The sequence below is a fragment of the Vitis vinifera genome, chromosome 12, assembly GCF_030704535.1.
Source record: "Vitis vinifera cultivar Pinot Noir 40024 chromosome 12, ASM3070453v1".
NCBI classification, from domain to species: domain Eukaryota; kingdom Viridiplantae; phylum Streptophyta; class Magnoliopsida; order Vitales; family Vitaceae; genus Vitis; species Vitis vinifera.
The window spans coordinates 17,618,649-17,631,868 of NC_081816.1; the positions used below are offsets into that span (position 1 = coordinate 17,618,649).

The 13,220-nt window shown below is 33.9% G+C and overlaps 1 protein-coding gene across 1 annotated transcript; it reads right to left on the bottom strand.

Annotated features, from left to right (window-relative positions):
- Window positions 1-8,776: 8,776 nt before the first annotated feature.
- Window positions 8,777-10,384, bottom strand: LOC100248109 (anthocyanidin 3-O-glucosyltransferase 2). The gene has a single exon (XM_002263625.4). The coding sequence runs from the start codon at window positions 10,338-10,340 to the stop codon at window positions 8,922-8,924; it is 1,419 nt and encodes a 472-aa protein (XP_002263661.1). The 5' UTR covers window positions 10,341-10,384; the 3' UTR covers window positions 8,777-8,921.
- Between the last annotated feature and the right edge of the window lie 2,836 nt (window positions 10,385-13,220).

Here is a 13,220-nt window from a genome sequence, read left to right on the forward strand (position 1 = left end):
ATTATTAAATTATATCAAATACTATTTGATAATAATATTATGATATTTGATTATAATATGCCTAATTTTAAAATATATTTAATATTAAAATTATGATACATTTAATTCAAGTGTATTAAATGATATAAAATAAATTATGATAAATGTATGATTTTTTAATATTAAAAATACTATAAAAAATTATCATAATAATTTTTATATTTTTACTAATTTATTAAATAAAATTTTTTCATTTAATTATATATATATATATATATATATATTTATTTATTTATTTATTTATTTATTTATCAAAGCGTAAACTTGCCTTATGGTATCCAGACGCATATGCACCTTTTTGATGAGGGGTTCGATCTCTTTCAGCAGCAGAGAAATACAGCGTTTGGTCAAGACCAAAGCTTTCCTTCACTCCCAAAGCAAAGACCAAAGCTTCCCTGACTCCCAAATCACAAAAAACACCACAGATAAAAGGAGACATCATCATCAAGCCAATTAATCATAGCATTAGCATCTTGTTGACCCCACCCGACCCGAATTGAGCATTAAGAATCGGCCCCACCGGGCATACCAGAGGGACTGCAACACTACAAAATGAGTTGACCGCTCGAGATTCGAGCTCCATGAATGTATTTACCACAATACCCTTGACTTGTATGAACCTTCTTACATGGTAGAGAAACACATCGGTCCTACCACTTTCCTTATCTAATACCACAGAAGGGAAGACTCCAGCAGGAACCGAGTTCACAAAACTCGGAACCTCCTGTTGGAATTTTTATGTGTGGACTTACATAATCAATTTGATAATGTCATAAATTAGTGTTAATTTAATTTTTGCATTGTGGTCTAGTATGGGGTTGGACACCTTATTGCTTGATTTCTATGGGCTCATCCTAATTCACTTGATTAGCCCATTAAGTCAAGTGGTTCAAACTATATGTGTGATATGTGTAATATATATATTTATATATATATAAGGGAAAAATATATATATATATATATATATATATATAAGGGAAAAAGGCAGGGTGGCTATCCGATTTTATTCTGTTTCTCTCTTTGGGACTGAAGAAAAAACGTACTGCACGAACGATCTCTTCAGAGTACACACAGTTTTTGGGTGTAGGAAGGGAAGAGCCAATTGAACCCAGGGTTTCTCTCCTTCATGAATTGAGCGCATCCTTGAACACTAGAAGAAGAACACATGAATGGCTTTCTATGGAATCAATCAAGGTCAGTTTTTCTTAATTCCGAATTTTTATTGCATGTTTTAATGTCTTTCATGAGATCCTGTTTGTGGTTTAAATTTTTCCAACAATTGGTATCAAAGCTACCATGGATGACATTTAAGCTGCATTTTTATCTGGATTATTTAGAGTTTTCATTTTGTTTTGGAATCCAATTTTGGGCATTTTTTATTTGGTGTTAATTCTCCGTTTTTAAGCCAAATTGATGTTGGAGACTTGTAGAAAACACCTTTTGGAGGAAAACCCATCATTTTTTTGGTTTTTTTGGAACTCAATTGATGGGATTTCGAAAGTTAGGGTTTCTTATGGTTCTTCGTTTATGCGTTTTTGTGCAATTTTTTGGTCAAGATTGATGGATTAATGTTTGAGAATGGAAAACCGGTTGTTTGCATCGAAAATTGCATAATTTTTGGCCGAATTTTTTTTTTCTTCTCCAGATCTATTCAGCCCAAACCAAGTTTGTTCAGCCCGTGGAAAAGACGATGACATCATCATGACATCATTAAAAAAAACAATTTTTTTTTTGTCTTAGCATTCTTGGAATTAATGCATATGTTGGAATTATTATACATTTATTAAATTTGGATTTATTGGGACAATTATTATTATTATTATTGTTCTTTTGGGTATAATTTTTGTGTTATACCAATAATGTTGCCCTAAGCTATTTTGTTGAATATCTCAATTTATTATGACATTGAAGAACACTTGTGTAATCACCTATGCAATTCTAAGTGTGTCAAGTTGTGCAAATTGAGATATTTTGAATTCATCATGACAATAGTGATCCTATATGTGTCAAATTGTCTTTGTTGAGATATTTAATCTCCCATATTTTTTATTGTTTTATTATTGTGATTACTAAGGTCCATACGGCTATTGTAATTGTCCTATCGATGATTATAATACTTGGTAGGATGCTTAGATTGGTGAAGAAAATTAATTATATATTATGAACTGTACTAATTTTCTGTGATATTTAATTAGTTGTCCTTACCACTATGGAATTTTCAAAATTCCAAGCTATTGGTAAATTGAGAAATTCTAGAAACTAGCAAATAGCATGATTTTGTAGTAACATGCATATTGTTTAATTTTTCTATTTTCTAACTACTAGCAATCCTGGTATCACTCTGCAATTGTCTGCCATCAAGCCTCTTGCTGGAAACAAATTTGAGGAATGATTTGAGTCTTTCAACGTACATATGACTTTGCAAAATCTGAACTTGGCTTTAAGAGTTGATGAGCCAAATAAACCCACTGATATGAGCTCTACAAATGAAAGATCCTTCTATGAGAAATGGGAGCACTCCAATAGGAGTTGTTTGATGGTGATGAAATACACTATGGATAAGTCCATTAAAGAATGTGTGCCAAAGACGGAAAAGGCCAAAGATTTTTTGGAATATGTGAAGGTCAATTACACCAAGACTGATAAGGGACAAATGACAACTTACTTGAAGCTTCTCACAACCACTATGTATGATGGAGTAGGAGGTATTAGAGATCACATCATCAAGCTAAAGCACTACTTCAACAAGCTAAATGAGATGAAAGTGGAGTTGAATGAGAAATTCCTGAAATGGCTGATACTTGAGTCTCTTCTTGCTTCCTTTGATGTAGTGAAGTTGACCTATAATGCCTTGAAGGAAGAATGGACTTTGGAGGAGTTGATGTCTATTGTGGTACAACATGAAGTCTCACTGAAGAAAAATGAGACTCACTTCATTGCTCTTGTTACTGACCAATGGAACAATATGAAGAAAAAACCTCCACACAAGAATTCTAAAGGCTCTAAGCAATTCAGGAGGAGAAGGAATTCAAGTCAAGGAGCCCCTAGTGGATCTGCTTCATCTAATGCTACAAAGAATGAGAAATTCAAGTGGAAGTGCAACTTTTGCCACAAGGTTGGGCATAAGTGGGTTGATTGCTTCAAGTTTAAAAATTGGCTAGAGAAGAAGAAGAAAGGTAAAATTGTGGTTGTGGTTGATTTGAATGCAAACATGATTGAGACTAATATTGTTGATGTTCATGCCAATTCTTGGTGGTTAGATACTGGTGCCACTATTCATGTTACTAATTCTTTGTAGGATATGACAAAGAAAAGGAGGTCGTCAAAGCATGAAGAATTTGTGTATATGGATGATGGAAGCAAAGTGAAAATAGAATTTTTTTTGGCATGATAAAGCTAAGATTGGCCACCGAAAGCTTTTTATTGTTACAAGATGTTGCTTACATACCCTCACTTAGGAGGAATTTGATTTTTGTATCCGTTTTGGCTAGACATGGTTACTCTTTCCACTTTGGAGGTGGAAAAGTGGATATTTTTAGCAGCTCTGTTTTAATTGGCAATGGTGTTTTGTTTGGAAATCTTTATAGTCTCAGTTTACATCATGGTCCTTTGTGTGATTCATCTTCTGTTAATTCTGTTGTTGGTTGCAAGCGTGCTAGAATGAATTTGAGTTCTTCCATGTTATTGCACAAATGCCTAGGTCATATTTCTAGGCAAAGATTAGAAAGATTGGTTAGAGATGGTATGCTTTCTAATCTTGATTTCTCAGACTTCGAGACTTGTGTTGTTTGCTTAAAGGGGAAGATGACAGCTAAGACCATAAAAAAGAAGATTGATAGGTGTGGAAGCACTTTAGACTTGATCCACACAGATATATGTGGTCCTTTGACACCAACTGCTTTAGGGGGTTATAAATATTTCATCGCTTTTATTGATGATTTCTCTAGATATGGTTATGTTGAACTAATCCATGAGAAATCTGACTCCTTAAATGTGTTTAAGGCCTTTAAGGCTAAGGTGGAGTTGCAGTTGGGAAAGCCCATTAAAGTTGTGAAGTCTGATAGAGGTGGTGAGTATTATGGGAGATATGATGAGACTAGACGAAATCCTAGACCATTCGCTAAGTTTCTGTTGGAATGCAGCATTGATGCTAGATATACAATGCCAGGCACTCCTTAACAGAATGGGGTTGTAGAAATGAGGAATCGCACATTGTTGGATATGGTGAGGTGCATGTTGTCTAATTCCTTCTTGCCATAATTTTTGTGGGGTGAAGCCTTAAAGACTGCGGCATATATTTTGAATCAAGTGCCCAGTAAGTCTGTGCCTAAGACACCTTATGAGCTATGGTTAAGGAAGAAACCGAGCCTTCATCATTTCCACGTTTGGGGATGTAAGGCTAAGGTTAGGCCATATAACCCACAGTCAAAGAAACTTGATCCTAAAACCATCAATGGTTTCTTTATTGGTTATTGCATTGGATCAAGGGGCTCCAGATTTTATTGTTCATCTCATACCACCAGGATCATTGAGTCAGATAGGGTTGTATACTTTGAGGATGAAGTTAATGTTGATCCAAATTTTGTGCCTCGTAAGATACTTTTTGAAGAATAGCGTGTTGTGATTCCTTTTCTTACATCTCATGTTCCAAATGTGGATGTTCCTATTGTCCAACAGTCAGCCACAAATCAAGGAGAGCGTGGTGATCAAGTGGAACCTGGCATTCCTGTTGATGATACTATTGTTGATGGGATTCCTTTGAGAAGATCATAGAGGGTTTGTAGGCCGGCTATTTCAAATGACTACATGATTTATTTGCAGGAGCATGAGTATGATGGTTATAATGCTTCTGATCCAGTCACTTATCAAGAAGCAATTCATTGTCCTCAATTCACTTCTTGGAAAGAAGCCATGGATGATGAAATGAATTCTATGTATATGAATGGAGTTTGGGATTTGGTTAACTTGCCACATGGTTATAAACCAGTTGGGTGCAAGTAGGTCTTTAAGACCAAATGTAATTCTAGCGGGCGAATAAAGAAACATAAAGCTAGATTTGTGGTTAAAGGTTATAGTCAAAGAGAAGGGATTGATTTTAAAGAAACCTTCCCACTTGTGTCGACCAAGGACTCTTTTAGAGTGATTATGGCCATAGTAGCTCATTTTGATTTGGAGCTACATCAGATGGATGTCAAGACAGCTTTCTTGAATGGTGATCTAGATGAGGACGTGTATATGGAGCAGCCTACTAGTTTTACAGAAGTTGGAAAGCAACGCTTAGTTTGCAAGCTCAATAAGTCAATTTATGGTCTTAAACAGGCTTCGAGGCAATGGTATCTGAAGTTTGATAGGATTATCACCCAAAATGGTTTTAAAGAGAATACAGTTGACAAATGCATATATTTGAGGGTCAATGGGAGTAGTTACATATTTCTTGTTTTATATGTTGATGATATACTACTCTCATCAAATGATTCTGACTTGTTGATTGAGACAAAGCACATGTTGTCAACCCATTTTGACATGAAGGATCTTGGTGAGGCTTCTTATGTTTTGGGCATAAAGATTCTTCGTGATAGGGCTAATGGGGTGCTTAAATTGTCTCAAACAACCTATATTGAGAAGATATTGAAGAGGTTCAATATGCACAAGTGTAGTTCTACTAGAGCGCCAATTGTGAAGGGTGATAAGTTTTCAAAGGCTCAGTGTCCTCAAAATGATGATGAGAGAGAGGAAATGAGAACCATTCCTTATTCATCTGCGGCTGGCAGCCTTATGCATGCTCAAGTATGCACACGCCTTGATATTGCTTTTGTTGTGGGCATGTTAGGAAGGTACTTGAGTAATCCTGGGAGTCAACATTGGAAAGCTGATAAGAAAGTCCTTAGGTATTTGCAAGGAACTAAGGACTTAATGTTGACATATCGGTGCACCAACATACTTGATGTGGTTGGGTTTTGTGATGTTGATTTTGCTAGCTGCATATATGATAAGAAATCCACTACGAGCTATATTTTTATGATGGCAGGAGGAGTTGTATCTTAGAAAAGTGTCAAGCAGACACTTACAACATCCTCAACTATGGAGGCAGAGTATGTGGCATGTTATGAGGCTTGTTGTCATGCTATGTGGATGCGAAATTTTATTTTAGCTTAGGAGTTGTTGACTCCATTTCTAGACCGCTGAAATTATTTTGTGATAATTCTGCAACTGTTCCTTTCTCTAAGAACATTAGGAGTATTTCTCGCTCCAAACATATTGATGTAAAGTTCTATTTTGTTAAAGAGAAAGTAGCAGAGTCTCTTACTTATATTGAGCACATGTCCACAAAAAGTATGTTGGCGGATCCACTAATAAAAGGCTTACTCATAGTTGTGTTTCAGGAACATGTATCTCAAATGAGGTTATTGGAAGCCTAGGTTGTATTAAGTTAGTGGGAGACACTTATGGTATTGTAATATTATTCTATTGTTGGAAGGATTGCTATTATTGTATATTTCCCTGTGAATCAAGCAATGAAACATATATGATTGCTTTTGTTTTTGTTTTAATGAGATTCTATGGGACATTGATTTATGATTTTGTATATGTTGTGATGTTTGATTATGTAGTCTAAGTGGGAGAATTGTTAGAATTTTTATGTGTAGACTTACATAATCAATTTGATAATGTCATAAATCAGTGTTAATTCAATTCTTGCATTGTGGTCCATAATGAGGCTGGACACCTTATTGCTTGATTTCTATGGGTTCACCCTAATTCACTTAACTGGCACATTAAGTCAAATGGTCCAAACTGTGTATGTGTAATATGTGTAATATATATATATATATATATATATATAAGGAAAAAAGGCAGGGTGACTATCCTATTTTGTTATGTTTTTCTCTTTGGGATTGAAGAAGAGAATGTACTGCACGAACGATCTCTTCAGAGCACACACAATTTTTGGGTGTAGGAAGGGAAGAGTCAATTGAACCCGGGGTTTCTCTCCTTCATGAATTGAGTGCATCCTTGAATACCAGAAGAACATAGGAATGGTTTTCTATGAAATCAATCGAGGTCAGCTTTTCTTAATTCTGAATTTTTATTGCATGCTTTAATGTCTTTCATGAGATCCTGTTTGTGGTTTAAATTTTTCCAACACCTCCAACTGATCAGCATCCGAGCCTTTGAACTCAGCAACATCAACGCTCTCATCATCATGAAGAGATTGAAGATGGAGCAGGAAACCCAGAAACGCGGAACTGGAAGTGAAGTAGATATACGAAGGAAGGCCAAACTCATTGGCCACATGAATCATGGGGGTGCAAAACATATCAATCACCAACCCTGCGAGTCGAACCGAGCCAGAGTTCTGTCGCTTGGCTACAGCGTCTCTCACGAGCAGCGCATGGGCCCGAACCAAGTCAGCGAAGAAGTTGGCGGAAGACGATGCTTCCAAACTGACTTCAACACCAGGAAGATTAACGAAGCATATGGGCAACCCGGAGATGGAAGCAGCCAGTGATTCAACTTAGCTGCTATATTTGAAATCCAGGGAAACTTCATGATGAGGACAGTGACCGAGATTCGGTCATCTTGACGAGTCAGGAGCTTTGCAATCTCAATTGAGGCTACAACGTGGCCAATCGCAGGCGATGGGACGAACACCAACTCCGCCTTCTCCATCATGAACGTCTGTTTTCTGAGCAGATGGAGGTCGCTGGAAGATTCATTAAAAAAGATGGCACATTTAAAAATGAATTTGGTGGCAAGGTCATTTGTTAGAACAATCCGATCATGATTTAGTAAAATATGGATGGCTATGGTGGAGTTGGAAATATTATGGCAACTATTAATCAGAATATTCTTCTTTAAAATTTCAATAATCTAGTACTTAAAAATTAATTTTTAAATTTAAAAAATATTACCAGTAAAAATATAAAATAAAATCTACGCCTGATATGCTTCCTTTTCAAATGAAAACAAAAGGCTGGGTTCATCCCCCCTTCCTAATGAAAAGACATTTAACTAAGTTAATGGATAAGGTGGATGACCCATGGACCATGCCACCACCTCTTTGATAAAGATAATGTTAATTAACATCAGTTTTTAACAATTGAAACGGATGTTAATATTTGTTTTTTAAAATAAAAAATGATAATAACTTTTATATGAAGTACAAGAATTTTTGTTAAACTTATACTGTAAGGACGAGGATAACAATTTTTAAAACTATTTAAAAAAATTAAGGGTTGGTTTGATTGCTACTTTCGAAAACAATTCTAAAAAAAAAATTTAAACAAATTTTGAAAATATTTTCTAATATATTATAGAGAAAAAGTTCATTTTGAAACGTAAAATATTTTTAACTTATTTTTAATATATTTAAAAATAATTTTATGTCTGCCGTTTATTTTTAATCATTCTATAATTAAAAATAATACTTAAATAAAAATATAATGTAATGTGAACCTAGTATACTAACAATCTTACAAAAGAATTTTTGAAAAATTAACTTGGAATACCATATCTCTAAGGTTTTCTTTTTAATTTCCTTTTACCTTAATATATCTTTTTAATTGTCTTATTGAAAATCTTTTTACTTCTTTGTACTTGAAATAAAATCATTAATTTTAAACTTTATTTGATAATCATCAAAATCAAGATTAACGAAACTTTCATTTAACACTATGAACTAAATCTTACACTATTAAATTCTATATGCATAATAATGCCTTCATATGCCCAAAGATAACACGTAAATTTGCAACTTCCAAATAATCAATATTTGGGTGGACATTCAAGTAAAGCATATTACATGAACTAACACTTTAATTAAGCTTTCTTGTTCACATCACTATATAATAATTGATCCACTAAAAACCACTTTTTTTCTTTCATGGAACATTAGTCATCATGTCTTCAATAAAATATCCCAAGTAGGAGTACGAAGATCCACCATCCATCATGGCTTTCCTACTCTTCTCTTGCATTTTCTGCCTTTTCTTCCTCACCTCACTATCTGCATCCATTAGCTGCCTTAGTCCCTTCTCAATGTCTTGACTGCTCACAATATAACCTTTGTCCTTATCATAATCTATTTTAATCTCCACTGCCAATTCTAGATCCTTCACCATCTGAAACGCATTGAGTTGTTGTTCTGCATACATTGGCCATGTAGCGGTTGGAACCCCATACCATAAGCTCTCTAGAGTAGAATTCCACCCACAATGAGATACAAATCCTCCCACTGCTGGATGGGCTAGGACAGCTACCTGTGGAGCCCAACCAATTACTTTGCCAATCTTAGTCGTTCGATCTAAAAACCCTTCAGGTAAAACTTCCTCTTTATTCCCATATTCAATGGGATATTCCATCTTGCCCTTTGGAGGAGGTTGACGTAATGACCATAAAAATCGACACCCACTACCCTCAAGCCCATGTGCTATCTCTCTAACCTGTTCACCATTGAAGCTTCCCATGCTCCCAAAACACAAGAACACCACAGATGATGGAGGTTGATCATTAAGCCAATTCATGATCTCAATAGCTTGCTGTTGGACCTCACTAGACTCGACTTCAGTGTTAAGTATGGGTCCTATAGGGTAAATTGGAGGGGATGTATCACCAGAAAATGAGTTGATGGCATGCGATTCCAGCTCCACAAATGTGTTTACAATAATACCCTTGGTTTCTCTAAACCTTTGAGTGTGGTGGAGGAGGATGGGAATTTCATCACCTTCCTTATCAAACACCACAGAAGGGAAAACCTTACCAGGAACTGAGTGGACAAAACTCGGAACTTCCAACTCAGCATCTGAGTCCTTGAACTCAGTGATTTCCAAGTTGTGGTGATCATGGAGGGATTGAAGATGCAGCACAAAACCAAGAAAGGCAGCACTAGAAGTGAAGAAGAGATAGGAAGGAACCCCAAACTCATTGGCCACATCAATCATGGAGGTGCAAAACATATCGATGACGAACCCAGCAAGCCGAACAGAGCCAGAGCGAGTCATGAGCTCATGGACAGCTTCTCTCGCAAGGGGTGTATAAGCTTTGACAACATCAGTGAAGAAGTTGGCCGGTGACGTCGATGAACTGGAACTGATCTCTATACGAGGGAGGGTGATAAAACGAATCGAAGAAGCCACTGATTCAGTCGTTTTACTGTCCTCCGACTCAAATGGGAGCTTCATGATAAAGATTGTGACTGATAGTCGATCATCTCTATTAGCAATGAGCTTTGCCATCTCCAAAGTTGCTGCAAGATGACCAACCCCAGGGGAAGGAACAAACACGAGCTCTACTTTCTTCATTTTGAGTGAAGGGCCTTGTGGGGTGTTTACACTCGAGTTTTCAGTAGACTGAGTTCGGATTGTTGTTAAGAAAGCTTTTGCTTTTATTTATAGAGGAAGAGGAAGAAGGTGATGACTTCATGGCTTTGGTGGCAAACTTGTATTACATTGAAGATGCCATGGAGGGGAGGCCAAAGGCATCAATCATTAAGAACCTAATTATTATTTTACTGATTAATTAATCAAATTCTCTTGCAAAAAGTATCTTTAACTTTCCTTGGGAATCCCATCCGCCATTGTGATTAAGATTCACTTGTCTTCATCTGCAAGGGGCTCTGTAACTCCACTGCTATTGATTTTTTATGGAGGCTCATTTTAGTTTTCCATTCACAAAAATCCATTTGGATAAAGAGTTAGATGTAGGAAAAAAATATATATAAAAGAGATTATTTTGTGGGGAAAAAAAATATTAGAATTAAAAAGTAAATTTTAAAACTAAAACTACATAAAATTTTAGTCTTTAAAATGTATCATTTCTTTATACTTATCTTCCTTTCCTGTATTTTTGTTTAATTTTATTTTTTATTTATCATGAATTCATTGTTGTAATTTTATTTTTCTAAATAAATTTTAAGGCCCAGTCTTCCCTTACTTTTTGTATATTTCGTGAATTATCTATCATGAATTCATTTTCGTCATGTTATTGTTCTAAATAAATTTTAGGGCCCAATCTTCCCTTATTTTTTGTATTTTTCATGAATTCCTTATTTTAATTTTATTTCTTCACTTAATCTTGTTTTTTATTTATCATAAATTCATTGTAATAATTTTATTTTTCTAAATATATTTTAAGGCTTAATCTGTACCCTTTTTTTTTTGTATTTTTCATGGATTTATTATTTTAATTTCATTTCTCTAAGTAACTTTGAAAGCTTAATCCATTCTCTTTATTATTATTGTTATTTATTTTTTATTTTAGCCTTTTTAAGGTTAATATTTTTATTAATTTTCTCTCCATGTATATATATATATATATAAATAGAGTTTTTATTCAATTTTAATAAAAATAGATAAGAAAATAGTATGTTGTAAAAAGAAAAGTCAATATGATATAATATAAAGTATTATTATTAATCATTTGATAAAGTGGATTTATCCTCTTGAAGTAATCCATGCCCATTATACTTTATCACATTTTAAACTTTTTTTAATACATTGGTGACATTTTTAGTATCCTTTATTGCGATTGATTTATTAATATCTTGGGAATGGAAATCATACTTTCAAAAATAAGTTTCCAATATACATGTAACTCTTTATTGTAGGGGGAAAAAGTTAAACAAAAAGCATTTCTAGTCTAACTCTTTATCCAAATGGATTTTTGTGAATGGATTGTAGTAAAGTAATTATTTAATGGAAATGTGGATGGGTAAGGTGCATGCATTATGCTAACTTGGCTGGTGAGATTAGATTGGCAGTTAGTTCAACAACCTTTAAGACAAAATTAATACTAGTTGTAATCAAAGCAAGATAGCCTAAATCTGCTTTTATAATTTTAAACTTTAGAAAGGAAACTTTGCTTTCAAAATAATGTAATTTTATAAAAATAAAGTTTCTTGTCATCATATTTCATCATGGGTTCATTCAATTCATCCCCTTTCTCTTTGGACCAAAGAAATCAGTGGGAATTAAGAATCCAATGTATTAACTCAGTTGCCTTCTTTTTCAAAAATGTTTAAGAAATTTAGAAAAAATCATTAGAAATTGAATACAAGTAAACGTATTGCAAGTTAACAACAACAAGAAAGAAAATTTTTAAAATGATTCTTAGATAATGGATCGTTTTTAACTTTTCCTTGTATAATTTCCTTAGGGTGGAATTTAAAAAATAATAACGAAGGAAAAAAAAAATCAAAGTACTTTATAATGAAAGATAACACGACATTGAATGGTATGGACATGGAATTGAAAGATGCATAATACATAATGATAAGAATCAATATCTATCTTTATTTTCATAAATGAAGAGAAATTAATATATTAATACAAAATGAGGGGGGAACTCGAGCCTTCAAAAGTGGTCGAATGTCATAAAAGATTTGACCTATCTATACAAAACATGTCTTATTTTTTGGAAAAAAAAAAACAGAAGTCCTTCTTAGGATCCTTCCATTAGCATTTTAGATTGATTTCAATTAAGCTAAACACCACAATATTTTTACTATAACAAAATCAAATCATTTCCTTAGTCCGGGCCATCAATGTTCTACACCATCTTTTAAGTAGAGGAAAACCTGCTGAAGAAATAAAGATTGATGAGGAAGCAAAATCTTTATTATGCAATCCCACTTATGGATCAACAATAACAAATTTGTTACTTCATGAGTTCTCAAAACCATGAAAAAAGACGTTTCCAGTATGATCTTTGATGTTAACACAACATATGAGGTATAAACTTCTTTTAAACAATAATGGCTCTTTATTATAGTTGAAAAGTATGATGACTAAAAAAAAAAAAATCATGACATCTTGAAGAATATTTTAGGGACTTTAAATTTTGCCACAATCAAAATCTAATTTTAAATCAAGATAAAGTTTGTCAATTCGGTAATGACTTATAAAAAAAATTAAAGAATAATTTGATATTTTTTATATCTTTGTCTAAAGATGTTTTCACCATGTTTCAAGAAAATGTAGATATCTATATTCATTATCACTTTAACTTGAGAGGATATATTAAGAGAAAAAATAAAGATGACATAATAGAGAACTTTATGATTAAGAATTAAAATAATAAAGGAGATGCACGACCAAAGAATAAAAATCTACTCCCATTAATATTTCCATTAATCAAGAGCATTAAGATATTTATTATTGTCTTCTTTATAAAATTCACAATAC

Excerpts from the sequence above, each read along its gene's own strand:
- LOC100248109 (XM_002263625.4), bottom strand. The coding sequence starts at position 10,340 with ATGAAGAAAGTAGAGCTCGTGTTTGTTCCTTCCCCTGGGGTTGGTCAT.